Consider the following 13,956-nt stretch of genomic DNA (forward strand, 5'->3'; position numbering starts at 1 on the left):
AGGTGAACAGTTGGCCGGGACTTGGGGCACTTCTGAGTGGAGAGCCAGACAAAAGCAGATGCTGTCCTCAGCACGTGAGCCCTGAATGTGGGTTTAATTGAGGGAAAAGAGATTTGTTCGATGCTGAGTTTATAGCTGTCTCAAATTGTGAAGCTGGAAGGCATTTGGTCTAGAACCATGTGTCCTAAGGGATGAGTAATCAGGAGACACGTGTGCTGTGCAGGCTTTTCTTGGCAACTAGCCACCAAGATTTAGTAAACACTGGTCCCTGATGGTTATGACTTCTTTGTGTTAATAGTGTCATCGTTTGGGGAAGTAAAACAGCTGTTGGTTTTTATCTTTTTATTTTTTTTTAAGCAGGCTCCATGCCCAAAGTGGGACTTGAATTCACGACCCTGAGATTAAGACGTGAGGGGCACCTGGATGGCTCAGTTGGTTAAGTGACTTAAGTCTGACTCGATTTTGGGTCAGGTCGTTGATCTCAGAGTCATGAGATCAAGCCCTGCATCTGGGCAGCATAGAGCCTGCTTTGGATTCTTTTTCTTCCTCTCTTTCTGCCCCTCTCCCATGTATGCGTGTGCTCACTCTTTCTTAAAATAAATAAATTTAAAAAAATAAAATAAAATAAATAAATTTAAGAAAGACAGAGTCACATTCTCTACTGACTGAGCTAGCCAGGCATCCCAGCTGTATTGTTTTTGATAAAATATATTTGTTAAAAATGTAAATCATTATAAAGAAAATTCAAATTATATAAACATTATTAATGCATTCAACAAATAATTGTTTTGTATGTGCCCTTTGCCAGGCACCATTCAAAGCACTGGGGATATAATAGTGACCAAAATAGAGCCCCCGTCTGCAGAGAGCCTACATATTAATGGAGGAGGAGCCAAAAAATAAAGAAATATAGAATATGTCAAGTAGTGATAAGTATAAGCCACTTGAAATCCCATCACTAGAAATAACTATTGTTTTATTTTTTAAAGGATTTTATTTTATTTTTTAACATTTATTTATATTTGAGAGTCAGAGACACAGAGCATGAGCAGGGGAGGACAGAGAGAGAGGGCAGAGAGAGAGGGAGACACAGCATTTGAAGCAGGCCCCAGGCTCTGAGCTGTCAGCCCAGAGCCCAACATGTGGCTCAAACTCACGATCATAACCTGAGCTGAAGTTAGACGCTTAACCGACTGAGCCACCCAGGCGCCCCAGAAATAACCATTGTTAGCATTTTGGTGAATATCCTCACAGACACCTCTTTTTGCCTATATACAAATATAAGTATAATTTTATATCAATGGGTATTTTCACATGCTAGGCACAACCTGTTTCTGTTCCTAATAATATTTTCTGATATATTTTAATGTCAAAAAATACAAATTGACATGATTTCCCCCCCTGGTTTTGACTTTGTTTTTTAATTTGGAAACTTTCAAACATACAGAAAAGTAGAGAGAAAAGGGGCACCTGGGTGGGTCAGTCAGTCTGCACCAAGAGTGCAGAGCCTGCTTGGGATTCTCTCCCCCTCCCTCTCTCTCTGCCTTTCCTGCCCACTCTCTCTCTCAAAATAAATAAATAAACTTTAATAAAAAAGGAAAAGTAGAATGATATAATGACACATTTACCAGTCCCCATTTAACAATTATTAACATTTTACCATATCTGCTTCATCTTTGGGGAAGTGGCTTACGACTGTTAAACTAAATTACAGACTTCATTAATATCGTACCTCTTCTGTTCCCACCCCAGCTGGATGAACTGTAATTCTTTTTTCTTTTTCACATTTATTTATTACATTTATTTATTTTTGAGAGACAGAGCATGAACAGGGGAGGGCAGAGAGAGAAAGAGACACAGAATCTGAAGCAGGCTCCAGGCTCTGAGCAGTCAGCACAGAGCCCGGTGCGGGGCTTGAACCCATGAACCGTGAGATCATGAGCTGAGCTGAAGTCAGACGCTTAACCGACTGAGCCATCCAGGGGCCCCTGATGAACTGTAATTCGATAATGATGTTAACTACCCGGAGTTCGTATCAGACTCTGCAGTCTTTAAGCTTTGTCTCCTACAAGAACACCTTCACTTCAGATGTCATCTTTACTTCAGGGATCCCCAGGCCACCTGCACTCCTGACCAACTGGCTACAAATTCAGGTTCCCACAGTCCCCACAGAGTCAGTAAATTTTTGACAGAAATCAAGGAAGTGAAGTGCTACTTACGATTAAAGTTCTATTTTAAAGGCTATACCTAGGGTGAGGTCTGAGAGGAAGGCAGAGCTCCCACAACCTCTCTTGATGGACTCAGGCTGTCACCCTCCTGGTACATCAGTGTGTTCATGAACCAAGAAGATCCACTGAAATGCAATGTCCAGAGGTTTGATCAGGGTTTATTAAACACAATTGATTAAATTGGCGATCATGTGATTGAAATCAATCTCCAGCTCCTTTTCCCTCCTAGAAGGTCTGTCAGGCCCAAAGTTACAACTCCTGAATTGGTCTTTCCGATGACCCACCGGCACCTTACAGTAAGTCACTTCATTACAATAACAAAGACTGTCTTATTACTTAGGAAATTCCAAGAGTTTTTGAAGCACTATGCTAGGAACCGCATAGGAACTTTGTCCCCAGACAAAGACCAGGTATATTCTTTTTTATGCCATATCACTTGTAAATACTTCAGTATATATATGTAAGGACAAAGGTGCCTGAGTGGTTCAGTTGGCTGGGCGTTCAACCTCAGGCCACAATCTCATGGTTGGGGAGATCAGAGCCCCAAAGCAGGTTGGCTCTGTGTTGACAGTACTGAGCCTGCTTGGGATTTCCTCTCTCCCTTTCTCTCTCTGCCCTTCCCCCTCCTCCTCTCTTACTCTCTCTCACTCAAAATAAATAAGCTTTTTTCTTTTTAAAAGAGGTTTTAAAAAAACAAATATATAAGATCCTTTAAAAAAAATTTTTTTTAATGTTTTTTATTTATTTTTGAGAGACAGAGACAGACGAGCAGAGGAGGGTCAGAGAGAGAGGGAGGTACAGAATCTGAAGCAGGCTCCAGGCTCTGAGCTAGCTGTCAGCGCAGAGCTTGACGTGGGGGCTTGAACCCACGAACCGTGAGATCATAACCTGAGCTGAAGCCGGATGCTTAACCAACTGACCCGCCCAGGCACCCCTAAGATCATTTTTCTATATAACCAAAACACCCAAAATACCACTGTCGTATGTGATGTGAGGTCAGGAATGGACAATCAATAAAGAATTCTTGAGATGTTCTTGGTGCAAAAAAGATGCTTTTAGCATGGGGACAGGACCTGTGGGCAGAAAGAGCTGTACTTTTGCTGTATGAAGCTGGTGGTTCTATGCTTAGTGCTCAAGGAGGAGGGGACATGCAGGGAGTATTAGATCGTAATGTCTTCTTCAAATTTCTACTTGTAAAACTACTTTCAGAAGATTTCTCTGGTGCTTATTCAGCTTGATATTATTGGTGAGATGTACAGTCAGTCATGAGACCCTTTAAGAATGTAGCAACCAGCATGTACTTGATCTTATCAGAACTATGCAGGCTGTAGGTCAGCCTTTTGGGCTAAAGGTGAACATTTTTCTGCTTCTATCCCTCATCCATAGGTCACAAAATTAACAATACTTCTGACTTGATTTTCAATGGCTGCCTAATATCTAATGTATGCATGCACCCTCATGTTTAGTTCCTTATTGATGGAAATTTAGAATATTTTCATTTTTCACTAGGTAAACCACACTGGGATGAACATTCCTATGTGTGCACCTACAAGTGTCCTTTTACTACCCTTTACTACCTGAGAAAATTGTGGCCATTTGTTCCTGGCAGGAAGTGGTAAAATTCAAGGGTTTTGTCTTCTAGCAAAGCATAGCATATCTCTGTCCTGGAGCAGTCTGCACAACTGTGCTTGAGTTTTTACTCTCATCTGTGTGCCCAAGAAATCTGATGTTATTTGGTCCTTTTGGGTGAATATAAGGGCCTTCTCCTAGCCCTCCAAAGCCAAGTAGAGGTAATAGAAGAAGCTATGGAGGGAATTGCTTTCCTGCCAAATTCAGAAGTTGAAGCCCGAATCCTGATATAACTATATCTGCAGATAAGATCCTTAGGAGGTAATTTAGATTAAATGAGGTCATAAGGGTGATGCTCTATTCAGATAGGACCGTGGCTTTTGGCTTTATACATAGAGGAAGAGAGAGAGATCATTGTCTTTCCCTCAGATATGTAAGTATGCAGTGAGAATCTGGTCACCTGCAAGCCAGGAAGAGAGCTTTCACCAGAACCCAGCCATGGTGGCACCCTGATCTTGAAGTTCCGGCCTCCAGCACTGTAAGAAGATACACTTCTGTCATTTAAGCCACCCAGTCCACAGTGTTTTGTTATGGCAGCCTAGAGTAAGACAGCGAAGTATTTAATTATAACTCTTTTGATGAAAGGTAACAGAAACTCAATTGGAATTAGTTAAGAAAAGAAGTATTCTTTTAGGAAACTCTAGGGAGGGTTGAACAACCCAAACAAGAATAGGTATTGGGGGTAAACTGTTGGCTCTGCCATGCTGCTTTTTAAAAATTTTTTAAATATATTTTTAAATTTATTTTTGAGAGACAGATACAGCGTGAGCAGGAGTGGGTCAGAGAGAGAGGGAGACATAGAATTCAAAGCAGGCTTCAGGCTCTGAGCTAGCTGTCAGCACAGAGCCTGATGTGGGGCTCGAACCCACGAACTGTGAGATCATGACCTGAGCTGAAGCCAGCCGCTTAACTGACTAAGCCACCCAGACCCCCCACTGCCATGCTGCTTTTGCAACTTCTCCCCAAAGTGCGGTGGCTCACTTAACCCTGGGGCTTGGAGTAGGGGCTGGGGGATGAGTGAACTCTATGGGGCCATGATCCATGCTTAATGTAATCTGAAGTTCACCCCAAGTGAGAAGTACCACACCATGGCAGCTCTAAGCTTTTGTGGGAGTCCCTATGGCAGCACCTGCCTGGAATTGGAGAGGAACTTATTTATTGAAGTATGATATTCAACCTTTGGGTAAGCTCACCACTCGTGAGCAAAGAAACACCCTCTCTTCTTTTCTTCAGAAAAACACATTCTTGGGGCACCTGGGTGGCTCAGTCAGTTAAGCGTCCAACTTTGGTTCAGGTCATGATCTCACTGTTCTTGGGTTCAAGCCCCGCATCGGGTTCTGTGCTGAGAGCTCAGAGCCTGGAGCCTGTTTCAGATTCTGCATCTCCCTCTCTCACTGCCCCTCCCCAACTCGTGCTCTGTTTCTCTGTCTCAAAAATTAAAAAATAAATCTTAAAAAAAAAAAGGAAAACACATTCTGGCTTAAACAGAATGTATTTCTTGGTTTATAGAAGGAAGAAGTGGGGACCTTTTTGTTGGGAGTGGGGTCAGGCACATTAAACTTTGCATCAGAGTTAGGTGTTCCTAGAGTGGCCATCATGTCTTAGGACAAAAGTCGTCCTAGAGATTTTGGTATTTCAAATATTTCTCTCTTTTTTTAAAGATTTTAAAGTAATCTCTATACCCAACATGGGGCTTGAACTTATAACCCCGAGATCAAGAGTCACATGCTCCACCGACTGAGCCAGCCAGGTACCCCAGGTATTTAATACATTTCTAAAGTTTTATTTCAAATGTATTATTCTTACAGTATTTGAGCCCTCTGGAGCATTTGATGCTGCCTCAAAGATGATTCCTTTGCAGTACATTCTCCTGATTCCCTACCTTCACCTTGACTACTCTTTCCTATCTTCTGCTTCCTTGCCAATCCTTTAGTGTTTATCTGCAAGGTTCTGCCTTGGTCCCTCTTCTCTCTGGCTCATCTCAACCATTTCCACCAGTGTATACTGATGACTCTCAAATCTGTATCTTCAACTCCGTCCCTGGCTTCAGTCTCATACCTGCTATGGTCTGGTGGCTTTGGCTCTTTCACAAACACCTCTATGCTCAACATAGCTAAGGCTGAACTCATCATCTTCACCCTTGTACCCCTCCCCTCTACCACAAAAGCTGTTTCTTCTTCTGGGTTCTATACTCAAAAGACTGGTTTCTCTTCCCTATCATCATACACTACAGCTCAATCACCATATCAAAATTCTTCTTTCTAAATTCATCTTAAATATCCATGTCTCCATCAGCACTGCTGTGTCACTCTGGGACACCTCCACACCTCACCAGGGTTGTTATAAATTTCTTATTTCTGTTCTTGCCACAACCTCTTCCCATCCACCCACCTGCCTCCCCACCCCGCCAAAGCCATTTATTGTTGCAACTAGATTGATCTTTCCGAGTAAAGAGCTAAGAGACAGGCTTAAAACCTTTCACTATATACCCATTATATATTAGACAATGGGTTGATGACACAGAGATGAGTAGCACACTATGGAGGGGGGGGAGGGTTGGTTTGTTTTTGCAAATATTGGCCAAATATCTACATGGAGTCTTCAAAATTTTAGTCACAAAACTATTTTTTTTAATGTTTATTTTTGAGAGAGAGAGAGAGAAAACGCAGGGAAGGGACAGAGAGAGAGAGAGAGAGAGAGAGAGAGATAGAGAGAGAGAGTTGGAGTCAGAGGATCTGAAGCAGGCTCCATGCTGACGGCAGAGAGCCCAATACTGGGCTCACACTCATGAACTTCAAGATCATGACCTGAGCTGAAGTTGGATGCTTAACTTACTGAGCCACCCAGGCACCCTTCACAAAACTTTTTAAAATAATGATTTTTGAAATATAATTCATATGCCGTAACATTTATCCTAAAGATGTATTAAATGGTTTTTGGTATATTCACAAAGTTGTGCAATCATCATCACTATCTAATTCCAGAATATTTCATCTTGCTCCACTTCCCCTCTCCCTGGCAACCACTAATCTATTTTCTGTCTCTAGAGATTTGCCTATTCTTATATTTCAAATTAATGAAATCATATAGAATGTGGCCTTTTCTTTTTTGGTCTTGCTGTTTTCATTTAGTGTGTTTTTGAGGTTCATCACATTGTAGCATGTATCAGTACTTCATTCCTTTATTTTTTAAAACTAATTAACATAAATTTTTTTTTCTCACAGTTCTTAAGACTGGAAGTCCAGATCAACATGTTGGTGGATTGAGTTCTCCTGAGGTCATTCTCTTTGACTTGCAGATGGGTACTTCATTCCTTTAATATTTAATATCCCATCATATAGATACATTACATTTTTTTGTCCATTTATCAGTTTGTTTTTTTCACTTTTTGGCTATTACAAATAATACTGCTATGAATATTCATGTACCAGTGCCTATAGGGACTTATGCTTTCATTCTTCCGGCTATATACCCAATAGTGGGACTGTTGGGTCATATGGCAACTCTGTTTAACCTTTTGAAAAATAGGGATTGTTTTCCAAAGCAGCTGCACCAATTTACAATCCTATAATCCTACAGATTGACAATCTACAACCCTACAATTGTGTAAGGGTTTCAATCTTTCCACAATCCACCATACTTAATGTCTTTTTAAAAAAATTTTAGCCATTCTGGTGTGAGTGGTATCTCATTATGGTTTTGATTTGCATTTTCCTCATGACTAATGATGTTGAGCATATTGGCATGTTAATTTGCGTATCTTCTTTGAGGAAATATCTGTTCAAATCCTTTGCCTATTTAAACAATTGAACAGTCTTTTCGTTATTGAATTGTGTTGAACTGAATGCTAATTCTTTAGATATTTGCAAAGATTTTCTTTTATTTTGTGGATTGTCATTTCACTTTCTTAATAGTGTTCTTTGACACACAAGGTTTTAGTTTCGATTAAGTCCAGTTTATCTGTTTTTCTTTTTGTTGTGCTTTTGTTATTGTATCTAAGAAACTGTTGCCTAATCCAAGGTCATGAAAATATAGTCCTATTTTCTTCCAAGAGTTTTATAGTTTTAACTCTTATATTTAGGTTCAGAATTTATTTATTTATTTATTTATTTATTGTATATGTGCAAGGTAGGTCCAACATCATTCTTTTTAGCTTGTGAATATTTACAGAACTTTTAAACTGTATTGAATTGCTTGTCTTTCTTTGTAATTAGACTGTAAACCCCATGAAGGAAGACACCAAAGTGGTCTAAATTTTTTCTTTCTCTTTTTAAAAATTTTCTAGAGAGAGAGGTAGCATGAGCAGGGGAGAGGGGCAGAGGGAGAGAGAGAGAATCTCAAGCAGGCTCTGTGCCCAGTGTGGAACCTGACACAGGGCTGGATCCCATGACCTTGGATCATAATCTGAGCTGAAATCAAGAATGGGGCACTCAACCCATAGGGCCATCCAGATGCCCCTAAATTCTTTCTTAATGAATGGACAAATTAGGTAGCCATAATATCAAGTTCCTTTTCTTTTGTGTGAAATTATATCAATTCTGTGCATTAACACTGTTTTCATTATGATGTTGGCTGTTCTAATCTGTTGACAATAACAATTCAGAAATTAATACACAGGATAATTGGAATTGTATTATTTAATAGGCTTTGTGGTAGTGAAACTGACTGGGATTCAAATCCTGACTTTGATTTAAGAACTGTGTAACCTTGGGCAAAGTACATTATCTACTTCTTTGTCTACAAAATGGGGATTTAGTTGGTATAGTTACTAAAAGGATTGAATCAGATCTTTTAACTATAGTGCTTAACACACTGTAAGCATTCATCAAATAGTGGCATTTATTATTGCAAAGGACTAGCAGCAATATTGGGAAATCCTTTAACATACTACTATCTTATGTCCAAAATTTCTTCAGAGAACAGATTCCAAGAACCCTATTTTCTTTTGTGAATAGTGAACTGTTACACCAATGGTTTTTGATTCGGAAAGACAGATACAACAATTCAATTCAATATGGAAATAATCCTAAAGATGTATGCAAATACTCTGGAGTTCAGTGTCCAGAGCAATAGAATGAAATATCCTTTTTGGTAAGAACTTAGTGGAAAGGAGGGCTGAACAGTGATTGAAGGCATTTTGGATTCATCTCAATGTGGCACATATTTCATACAACATTATTTGATTACGTGTCTGTCTCATCCACTAGAATCAGCATAGAACCCCGTCTTTAGCCATCTTTGCATTTCCAGTCCGGTGGACATTGCTGGGGTGGTTGAATTGAGGCGCCTTGTCCATGGGCATAAGAAAGGATTCCCTGGATAGGGATGGAGATGTCCGAAAGGGGTTGGAAAGACCTCGGACCCACCGCCAAGGAGAGAGGCGCGGCTCAGGTATGGAACACACATCGATCCTATTGCTCCAGGAGCACGCAAGAAATCGAGAAAATCGCACCCGATTGCCGCTTCCCGGCTCCCGGCCTGGCCTGGCCACTTCCGGGAGGGGGCGGGGAGACAGGAGGAGGCGTGCCGGGAAGGAGGCCGTTTGCGCTGCACCAGGCGGAAGTGTGCTAAAGGTATCGGTGCAGCGTCTTCCGGTCCGGGTTCACGCGGCTTAGGTACACTGCATGGTTGGTGTCGCGCCGGGACTGATTTTTGAGGACAAGACACTAGGTAAAGAGGCGAGCACGGCGTCTGAAATTACAAGTCTGGAGTCTAGAGGAAGAATAAGAAAAAAGGCCGGGAACCCGAATACAATCTAACCTCTGTTTCCGAGGGGGCAACTTCCACGGGAACCCCTCTGCCCTGGTAACGGCCAAAGAGGAGATGGCGCCAGCCAGGGAGCGGCTGTGGCCGACACAGTGAGGAAGCCTGAAGGCGGAGCAACCAGAGAAGCCTCGGGAGAACCGCCAGAGCCGTCGCTGCCGCTACCACTGCCACCACCATGGAAGGGGCAAAGCCGACTTTGCAGCTCGTGTACCAGGCAGTGCAGGCGCTTTACCACGACCCAGATCCCAGCGGAAAGGAGCGCGCCTCGTTTTGGCTTGGGGAGCTGCAGCGTTCGGTGAGGGGCCCAGCGAGGCCGTTCTGCGCCGCGGGGCAAGGGCGGGGTGGGACTTGGGCTCGAGCTGGAGCCTGAGCCGGGCGGTTGGCCTCGTGAGATGCTCCTTAGGGTGGAGCTGCTCCGCGGAGGGGTGGGGCTGCGAAGCTACATTTACGCTGCTTTTCGGAAACTAGTCGCAGCTGGTCGGTCGCGGACTGGCCCTTTCCCCACCCCGTAGAATCTGATTTGTAGGTCCTGTACTCGCTTGTGGCATCGATCTGGTCCTGTTTAAGTTTTACGCTCGCTGCTTGCTTCTTCGGTTCTGCTTTTCCGTTTAGTCTCTCAACCAAATCCAGTCCCAGTCTTTCTCCCATCTTCCACTTAGGAATGCTTTATCCGTCTCCTCTCGGGGTTCCAGTGTAGCGCCTGGCAGTTTCTTCTTAGCTTTCAGTCGTGGCTTTTATCTCACTGTTCCTTGCTGATTTTTCACTGTAGTTTGAGTCTATTATTCTCGAAACTTCTCAGGTTTCTAGACTCTTATACACGTGGATTGCCGCCGTGTTTTCGAGTGCAACATGATGTAAAGGAAAAAAAATACCAAATCTGGGTTCAGAAAATCCTTGCAGTTCACATTTTGCTGCATATTCTCTAACCTTGTTTTTTTTTTTTTTGACCTGGTTTTAGATTCTTTATCACAAGCTTTATCACAGCTTGATTATTACATGTGATTGTGTGAACATGCGGTGAAGGGTTTACTTTCTTTGATTCACATGTCTTACCCTTCCTCTAATTTTTATACTCACGTTCTCTGTGCTTTATTTCTGTGTGTGTGTGTGTATACTTAATGATTTTGCTGACTCTACTTTTTTTTATTTTTGCGTTTTATATTCCCTAGCATGGTTTTAGAATTTACTTCTTCCCCTTTCTTTTTTAAAACTTATAACTAGTATTTAAAGATGCTCTGCCCTAATTTTAAATGAGGCTCTGGGCTGCAGGCGCATAATAAATATTTTAAATTTCTCAGCTTTGGCTTTAAATATTACAGTAAAAAAAAATTGGGGACCTCAAGTTCTGGATAACCTCATGGGAAGATGAAGGAATTAGATTCACTGTAGGCTACAAAAGAAAATTACTCATATATGGTCTTATTTCGTGTTTAGTTTTGGGGGAGTCACAGGTCATACACCATACCAAAGTCATCTCTTTCCTACTAAATCTGCTTATTGGATTTTAAATAATGTGTGCTTACCCTATACCAGCAATTGTGCTAGGCAATGGTATATGGAAATGAACCAGACAAAATCTCTGCCACATAGATTTGTGATGATTGAGTTAGGATCTACAAAGAGCATAGAAAAGTTCTTGAAACCTAGAGCTTAAAATATGTTAGTAATTATTATTTAAAGGGAAGTCACTATTCTTTTCACTGTGCTCTGTTACAACCTTACATCATCATCATCATCATTACTGTTTGCAGTAAGGGCCCCAACAGAAACAGATGGCACCCTTGAAGTGGAATAAATCAAGAAGGGTTTGTTTTATACAAGTATGGCTTCCAAAGATGTTGATACAATGTGGCAATAGTTTAACTTGTTGCCAATTGTTACCTCTCTAGGCCAGAGAGAGTAGGAGAAGGAGTAGTTACTTAAACTATCAAGGAAACTCTGGAGTTTGCTGCCTTGAGTGGAATGGCAGTTTTCAGTTGAAGGGACACAGTCATGAGGTGATTTTTCAGGGAGGGGGCTGGAGGAATAAATGTCTTCACCTTATTCCCCTAACCTCCTGGGATTCTTTTTTGGGCAAACCCAACCAGAAGCTGGGGGATATGAGAACCTGTTGATTTAGTCCATACAGGTCAGCATACTGAGGCAAAAAACATGGTAGGCGAGGGTAGAAGAATGGACCTGGAAAACCTCTAGCACAGTCCCATATTATCATTTTTAGACAACTTCAGCATCTGGATTCCCAACACAGCTAACAGCTGTGTGTGATTCCTTTACCTCTTTTTCTCAGCCACATGGTCAATATTGTCACATCTTGGATCTATATTGTCATTAGTAAAAAGCCACCAACCTCTCAAGTCACTAACTCAGCCACATGGTCACCCAATCAAACCCTGGATCTTGTCATTATTATAAAGTCACCAGCCTGGGTGCCTGGCTGACTCAGTTGATTGTGTGGCTCTTGATCTTGGGATGGTGAGTTCAGGACCTATGTTGGAGCTTACGTTAAAAAAAAATAAAGAAATGAAAGATAAAAGTCACCAGCCCCCCACATCACTAACTCAGACATTTGCTCTGATCACAACCCACTCTTATAGTTCGTTGGCGTAAGGATTTAAGTAATCTCATATAATTTTATTTTTTGAAATCTATAATTTTTAATTTCTATCAAAATTTAAAGGTTACACTTTTAAAACTTAGAACATTTTAAAATAAACTTTAAAACTTTAGAAGGTTATAAAATGGAAACTTTACAAGAAAAAGACCTAGGAAGTAAAAGAGAAGTTATGTGTAGACTTTCCTTTATGAAAGATGAGGATTTGGGCTCCTTCTGCTTTCTCTTCCATTGCATATCTCTAACATAGTTTTGGTTAAGTAAATACATACCAGTTTTGGTTGAATAAATACACATTGTACACCATGTAGCTTATGTACCATGGTAATGTTTCCTTTTTTGTGCAGCTTTTTTTTTTCTGGTGGTAGTCATTACCTTTTCTTTCACATTTGCTTCATTTTCTGTATATCTGCAATGATTCATCCCAGACTCTATGTTAGTATGTAAATATTCTCTTAGTATGTTCAAATTGGTAATCTGTTTCCTTTTTTGGTAGGAGGAAGTGTCTCCTGAGAGCTCTTCATCTTCCCTCCTCCAATTTGGCCTTGTTGTTCTCCAAGTGTGTTGCATAATTATTGTCCTGGGATCTCTGTAACACTCCTAGGGAATTAATTCCCTTTTCTTTCTTGAGTTGGATGAATGCTCTGAATCCTGGATCCCATGACCATTTCTTAGATTACTCCCTCATTTGATGGATAATTAAGAAGTGAACCGTTACCCCTTCTTTCTTGTTGTGTTTCTGGTGGTCTTTTTTCTTGGACCACTTTTATCCTGAGAGCAGTCCTCTGGATATAAATGAACCTGCTGGTGGCAGGTGGGAGAATGAGCCAGGGAATGGATCTTACCACTAATTATGTTGGCTTTAATTTAATCTATTTCAGTATGATATTCCTCTCCTTAGGTGAGTCTTCTGGCTAAGAGTCCAGAGTTCCTCTGTGTCAGTCTTTCCGAAGTCACTCGAGTCTTCTGTGATGCTGGGAGGATGTTAGGGAAAGTCTTAGTCTAACTGCTTATGCAGATTTTCAGCCCACTCCTTTGTTTTTTGTTCCACCTGTGCATCTGCCTTCGGATGTACCTGGTATTTGTAATTCCTCAGCCTGACTGGAATTTGCAACGTGGATCATTTTGTTCCTTGGCTTCCCCATTCTCATACTGTCCTTCCTCTGAAAAAGACCTGCTAAGACAATTAACTGATCCATTGGCTTTTTAGTTTTCACAGTTTTGTTAATCATGTTTCCATTTTTGTCTTTGTGGCACTACCCCTACCCTCTCTAAAATAATCTGTTCTAATTTTAGTGGATTTTTGGAAAGGACCTATGGGCAAACAGGTGTGTTCAGTCAGTTTAATAATGTTAAGCAAATCCCTGCATTAGTTCTTGAATTACATCAAAACCTTATTCAGTTGACTTCTATCTAATTTCGATTACAGAGTCTATCATTCTAGTCATTTTCTTAAATATACTGTAATATCAATCCTTCATTTCTCATTTGGTAAAACTTCAGCATAAGTGTAACCAACCGCTTCTTCCTTTTCCTGTCAGCTCTAGGTGCTCTGCGTCCTCATTTTCTGAATTCTTAGGAGTCTTGATCTTTTGTCTCTCACTTGCATCTTCAGACTCCCTCTTTACTGGGCCCTTCCTGTCAGCATTCATATAGCTGTACTATTTCCAATAGTAAGCAAATGGTTTTGGGGTGGTGGTGGCAGAGAATGCTACCTTTGTC

At 41.2% G+C, this 13,956-nt stretch overlaps 1 protein-coding gene across 1 annotated transcript in view; it reads left to right on the plus strand.

Annotated features, from left to right (window-relative positions):
* The first annotated feature begins 9,438 nt into the window (after nucleotides 1–9,438).
* Nucleotides 9,439–13,956, plus strand: part of TNPO3 (transportin 3) — a 77,859-nt gene continuing 73,341 nt past the window's right edge. Inside the window, exon 1 of the mRNA XM_029918064.1 lies at nucleotides 9,439–9,918. Within this exon, the coding sequence (XP_029773924.1) occupies nucleotides 9,799–9,918 (120 nt within the window). The 5' untranslated portion in view covers nucleotides 9,439–9,798. The remainder of the gene's footprint in view (nucleotides 9,919–13,956) is intronic.

This window comes from Suricata suricatta, chromosome 2 (assembly GCF_006229205.1).
Source record: "Suricata suricatta isolate VVHF042 chromosome 2, meerkat_22Aug2017_6uvM2_HiC, whole genome shotgun sequence".
NCBI lineage: Eukaryota > Metazoa > Chordata > Mammalia > Carnivora > Herpestidae > Suricata > Suricata suricatta.